Genomic DNA, 6,706 nt, shown 5'->3' with positions numbered 1-6,706 from the left:
AACGAAATATCCAAATCAGGTTCCTACAAATAGAGAACGATATCACAAAATTAGTGGGAAGACTCATCTACCTTTGACATACATGTCCTAATATCACATATGTAGTCAATCTAGTTAGCCAATTCATGCATAACCTAAGTGAAGAACATATGGAAGCAACATTATGAGTACTTAAATATGTAAAACCCTTTCCAAGAAGAGGAATTCTTTTCTCAAAGAATGATCACCTTAACATCACTGGTTATACTGATGTAGATTGGATAAGAAATTTAACTGATAGAAAGTCTACTTTAGGATACTTTACCTTTGTTGGAGGAAACTTGGTGACTTGGAAAAGTAAGAAGCAAAATGTTGTTACTCCATCGAGTGCTAAATCAGAATTCAAAGGGATGACCAAAGGATTATGCAAAATACTATGGATAAAGGAGTTATTTAAAGAGTTAGGATACTATAGAGGCTGAGATCAAGATGTACTATGACAACAAAGCTGTAATTACCATAACCAATAATCCAGTTCAACATAATCAAATTAAATATGTGGAAACAGATAGACATTTCATTAGGCAAAAACTCGATGAGAAGATTGTGATTTTTTCTTTTGTCAAATTTGAGGATTAATTGACAGATATACTTTCATTACTCTCTTAATAAGTTGGGTATATGAGATATCTTTGCACCACCTTGAGAGGAAATGTTAACAATGATTAATTCTTGGTTTGGAAAATATTACAAATCAGGAAAACTAGAAAAGATTTAGGAAAGATTTTGATATATTTTTATTCCTATTTTTTCATCCATATAAAGGATTTATTGTACATGTATATATACAAGTTCTATGCAATAAAGAAAAAACATAATGAATTGATACCCAACAATTATCTCTGAACTACCCAAACATTATTGACAAATATAGTGTATCACATAAATTACTCCTCGCGTATTCTACAAATAACACCCTTTAACATTGCTTGATACTTGTTTGTCCACCTCTCCAATTTGACATCCATAAAGAATCTTATCAAAACTGTTTAGGTCGAGGTGTATTCGAGTTTATATATTACCAAATAATGAAGAGAATATTCTACTAAACAAAATATTTATTTTTTTCTTTTTAATTTGTCAATACTTCTAACTTAAAAAATGATAACTAAAAAGATCAAAAATCACAAAATGATTGATAATTGACTAAATTGTATTGCAAATATATTTTCTTATAGAAATCTTAGTTTTTTTTAAAAAAAAAATAATGTGGTCCAAACAAGTAGTCAAAATCAAGTTACGATAGGGTTATTGAGGTTTCTAAGAATATTTTTAGGTTAAAATAAGTTGAAAATTAAATTTTAAAGATCTTACACATCAAACTTTAATTTTTCAATCATCTTCAATTACTAAAATTTATTTTATTGGATGATATATCATTCTTTCATTTAAAAAAATATAAGGTGGAGGCCTGGTTTTCTAAGTAACACATACAAGAACTTATGTTTAGTCTTTTTCTAAATGGTTCATTAGTTTTTTATTTGAGATTAAAATTATTTTAAAATAAATTTATTTCTTAAGAAAATTTGGATTAAAAAATCCTTCTTTTATTTTAATGGAGTGGTGTCTCCCCTTCGCATCTTGAAGGGAGCAATAATTTAAACCGTAGTTAGCCCATTTGCGACAGAACTCGTATATTTTCACTTTTGTTGGGTTGAGACTTGGGAGGCCTCGTTGCTCTGATACATCAAAACAAAGATAGCGGCAGGCAGACTTTTGTGGCAAAAGGATAATTGGAGTCATACGTTGCACAGACAACTTATCCTCTCATCAGCCACTGCATTTGCTTCAAGATCTCATCCATTCAAATCCCATCATCCCCCCCAAGAAGAAAGAAAAAGAACAGGCCATAATACTTGCATTCTTCTGTTTCTCGCTTCCTCCACTGATAAAACCTCCCTCTCTTCACAACCACCACCATCATCTCAACCATGGCAGCTGCAGTGACTGCTGCGGTCTCTTTTCCTTCCTCAACAAAGTCCACTTCTCTTCCTTCAAGAACCATTCTCATTGCACCAGAAAGAATCACCTTGAGAAAGGTACTGCCTCTTTTGACATAGCACTCCTCATGTTTTACAGGGAACTTAACTATCCGAGGTATTTTTATGGGTTGGCTATATCTTCAGGTGCCAGTTCACTTCAGGGATGTGTCTGCTAGTGGCAGAGTGATTTCCATTAGAGCTCAAGTTACAACAGAGGCTCCAGCTAAGGTTGAGAAGGTATCAAAGAAGAATGATGAGGGAGTGGTTGTTAACAAGTTCAAGCCTAAGAACCCTTACATTGGAAGATGTCTTTTGAACACTAAGATCACTGGTGATGATGCTCCTGGTGAAACCTGGCACATGGTCTTCAGCACTGAAGGTATCTACGTATGCCCTTCAACTTTCATCTAGCTAAATCATCTGCCAATCATTTAAGGTTGATTGGTTGATTGATATGGCAAATGTATAATTGCTGAATTGCCCATTCGTTTTACATGCAAGTGTGGTTGAGGAATCAAGCTGCTGAATGTTGATATGATGTAACGAAAATCTAATAAAGCAATATCCTCCTCTCTTTTTTTTGGTTTTAGCTGAATCATTAGTATATATGAAATGATCATGTTGGCTGATTGGTTACCTGGGGTGGTTTAGGAGAGGTCCCGTATAGAGAAGGGCAATCAATTGGAGTGATTCCAGATGGAATTGATAAGAATGGGAAGCCTCATAAACTAAGATTATATTCAATTGCTAGCAGTGCTCTCGGTGACTTTGGAGACTCCAAAACTGTGAGTTTTTCGTCCAATTTCCAGTTCATATTTTTCTTTCCACATATTAGTTTCTAACTTATTCTCGAAGAGATGTTGAGTTTATGTAAAAATTGATGAATGTTCAACAGATGCCAATTTTGCAAGCTCAATTAATTGTCATAATGTTCCACTTGCTATCCTTTTTGTTAGTGATGTCAGGATTAAGTCTAACTCATTTCGGTGGGGATGATTCATCCGTGTTCAGGTTTCTTTGTGTGTGAAGAGGCTTGTGTACACCAATGACCAAGGAGAAATTGTGAAAGGAGTTTGCTCAAATTTCTTGTGTAAGGCTGAATGATCAGAGAATATATATATATGAAAGCATTTTGTTTGTGTTTAAGTTTAAAAGGAAGTAGCTTGGTATCAAGATCGTTGGCATGTATAATGAAAAGAAGGTTTGTGATAAAGTAAGAACAGTGAATCAAGATGCCACATCTAACATCCCAGTAATGAAATGAATTACATTTTAGGTGACTTGAAACCTGGAGCTGAAGTTAATATTACAGGACCAGTTGGGAAAGAAATGCTCATGCCTAAAGATCCCAATGCCACTGTCATTATGGTATCATCCCCTTTTTCTATATTAAGCGAGTACTTGAATTTATCCATTTGAACTATTCCTCAATCTAAGTTTCTTATGCATTTTAGTATTGAACCTGCAGCTTGCAACTGGAACTGGTATTGCTCCATTCCGGTCATTCTTGTGGAAAATGTTCTTTGAGAAGCATGATGACTACAAGGTAAAACAAAAGCCACTCTTTTTTTCTTGAGAATGCAAGGATTTCAGTTATTGATTGCAATGATTTGCAGTTCAATGGTTTGGCATGGCTCTTCTTGGGAGTCCCAACAAGTAGCTCATTGCTTTACAAGGAGGTGAGGCAAACAGATCATTTCACTAACCTTGCATTAATTACTCCCAGACCTTATGGAAACAAAACATTGAAATGCTAATGGCATCGGCCTCTATTATATGGACAGGAATTCGAGAAGATGAAGGAGAAAGCCCCTGACAACTTCAGGCTAGACTTTGCGGTAAGTAGAGAGCAAACCAATGCCAAAGGTGAAAAGATGTACATCCAAACCCGGATGGCAGAATATGCAGAAGAGCTATGGGAACTACTAAAGAAAGACAACACCTACGTCTACATGTGTGGATTGAAAGGAATGGAGAAGGGGATTGATGATATAATGGTGTCATTGGCTGCTAAAGAGGGTGAGAAATAATTACGAACCACTCTGCACGCACACACACTGATGGTTTCTGCTTTACATGAAACATGCTTCCAATACCATCGTTGGTTTTTTGCTCTATTTTGCAGAAATTGACTGGCTTGAGTACAAAAGAAGCATGAAGAAAGCAGGGCAATGGAATGTGGAGGTCTATTAATTTGATTACTTGTACAAATATTACCTCTTTTTTGGTTACTACAAGCAATCGTCTTCCTCCTGCTGCGTTGCTGTAGATAGATAATTAAGATGCATGTTCGTAATTTTTGGCTATAAATTTCTTTTTCCTTTTTTATGAATGAAGGGAATGTAATGTCATAGCATGCATTTACAAATGACAGGAGTTGTTATTTCTTAAGAAATCATGGTATGTTTGAAATATATTTTTATTTAATTATATAAAAATTAAAAATAAATATCAGTAAGATAGGAAATTATTAAAATTCTGGAGAAATAATATATTTTTTTAGTCAAGATTGTATTCTCAGCTCATTCATGTAACTTCATTTTTATACAATACAATGACATGTCTTTTTTATTAGCAACATGATTTATTCAACAAAGACAAATAGCAATTAAAAAATATTCTTAAAAGTTCTAATGACTTGAATTGAATTAAAGAGGAAAAAATATATCTTTTAAATAAAAACACTCTTTTCTTATTCAAGTATTCTTTATAAAAATATGTTTATTTTTATTACAAGCATTGTTTTTCAAATAAAAATTTATTATGATCATGAAAGTGAGTTTCATTGAAAAAATATATTCATGAATTGATTATTTTTATGTACTTATATGAATAAATCTAAAATAATAAGTTTCATATAATTTTTAAAAAAATTATTAAAAAATAAAATAGATATTTTATTCTTGTTGAATATTAATAAGTAATTTAGAAAAAAAAACTCAACATATTATGTTGATATATAATTATTCATAAAAATATTAAATATTACCATAAATGCTCTAATCTTTTTGAAAACTATGAAAAAAATGGATAATTTCTTAAATATCATTTTAATAAATTTACTTAGATATAGTTTTATTCTAAAATTAGAAAAGGGAAGAAAAAGTTTAGTGTTGTTTAACAAACAAGTTATGTAGGGTAAACTCGAGTGCCTAATTATTTAAAAAACAATTGAGAGAAAATATGTCATCCACTTGAAATTATTATTTTGTTTTTTTAATAGAATGTACAAAGTGTCATTTTCTATTATAAATTTTGACAACCAAAGTTAGGGAGGGTTTAAGTTTTTATACTAAAACATCTATAAAACCATTTCAAATCTTTAAACACCATTTAAAAATAAGAAAGTAGATTAAATAAAAAAAAATATTATAGATTACAATCTATTATTTCTAGAATATTTGAAGGGTGAAATCATGTTCATTGAACTTTCACCTTTGAAATAAACTCATTGACAATATATATATATCTTATGGATGAAATATCATTGTTTAAACACTTTATCTCTCCTTAACTTTTTCCAATGACTTTAATTTTATAATTACTCAGTTTTTTATGTAAAAATTGTGTAATTGTGTGGTATAGTTTTTTTTTCACACAAAATAATAGACTTAGTGTTACATGCAGAGGGAATTGTAAAAACTCTATAAACATAAATATAAATAATATTCGTTTATTATTGACAATTGATGTGGTTGTTATATTCACGAAACTAAAACTTCCTTTGCAAATCAATAAGTTCATTTTTAATAGTGAGACTCGGCCAGTATATCATTGTGGTTGTTCGAACTGCCAATGCCAAAGAGGGATTCGCGAAACTTAATTAAATACCTTAATAAGAATAATTAAATTAAAATTTAAAAACATGGGAGTTGGGTGATTCACTGTTCATCATACTATGGACTTGGAGAGCTTTTTTAATTGTGAATGTGTTGTTCTACTCGCTGCAGCCCCAACCATCTGAGCATGGGTGTGATCGGCGGCGGAAATTTGTAGGAAAATGGATCGGTGGGGTGTCTTTGATTTTCAGGTGTGGCCCTTTCCATTTTCTCGAGAGCTGGGGTTAGAGTGTGAATGGGTGTGGTGTTCGTTTAGGACTGATTGCTATCCTCTAACCGATCTTGTCTTTTGCTCGCTCGGTGTTGTTCCATTTGCTTCTTTTTGTTTGCAGTCACGCATGGTCGCGTTTCCTGTCTTTTCAACTATTCAATGCTTGCCTGGTTTTTTTTTCGGGTAGATTAAGGTTTCATTCTTCTGAATATGTGGCCTTTTATGGATTTTCTAGTTAAATGTTGATGATGTGCCATTTAGGTTGCTATTCGAGCCTTCTCAGGTCACAAATGCACTTCTTGTTAATGTTTTGCAATGCAAGAGCAAATATGCTTACGATTTCACTCTTAATTTGTGCTGATTTTAATTTAGCATCAGTTCTGCTTTGTGACAGAACAATACGACTATTTTTGTTTTTTTCTTCAACTCGTGTTTTTGTTATGGTGGGTTTTTTTCATTTATCCTCACCTCACGTCGCGGTCATTAATGGAACTCTTCCTTTTATTGAAGCTCTTCTTGTTGCTCCTCTTCTTGTCCGTGGCACTATTGATCATATATGCGTGCAGCTGTTATTGGTCATTTACTATTTTATTACCATAGCTTTATTGAATCAGAATAGTAGTCTGTTGGCTTCC

At 32.5% G+C, this 6,706-nt stretch overlaps 1 protein-coding gene across 1 annotated transcript; it reads left to right on the top strand.

Annotated features, from left to right (window-relative positions):
• Nucleotides 1–1,732: 1,732 nt before the first annotated feature.
• Nucleotides 1,733–4,435, top strand: LOC105115376 (ferredoxin--NADP reductase, leaf isozyme, chloroplastic-like). The gene is made up of 9 exons (XM_011012241.1): nt 1,733–2,078; nt 2,166–2,400; nt 2,673–2,806; nt 3,033–3,111; nt 3,298–3,389; nt 3,490–3,567; nt 3,638–3,700; nt 3,806–4,040; nt 4,147–4,435. Exons 1-9 carry the CDS (start codon nt 1,971–1,973, stop codon nt 4,212–4,214), a joined length of 1,092 nt encoding a protein of 363 aa, XP_011010543.1. The 5' UTR covers nt 1,733–1,970; the 3' UTR covers nt 4,215–4,435.
• Nucleotides 4,436–6,706: the final 2,271 nt, after the last annotated feature.

The sequence above is a fragment of the Populus euphratica genome, unplaced genomic scaffold (genome assembly GCF_000495115.2).
Source record: "Populus euphratica unplaced genomic scaffold, PopEup_1.0 scaffold687.1, whole genome shotgun sequence".
Classification (NCBI taxonomy): domain Eukaryota; kingdom Viridiplantae; phylum Streptophyta; class Magnoliopsida; order Malpighiales; family Salicaceae; genus Populus; species Populus euphratica.
Note: the sequence above shows the minus strand (reverse complement) of the source record. Positions and strands in the feature narration are given on the sequence as shown.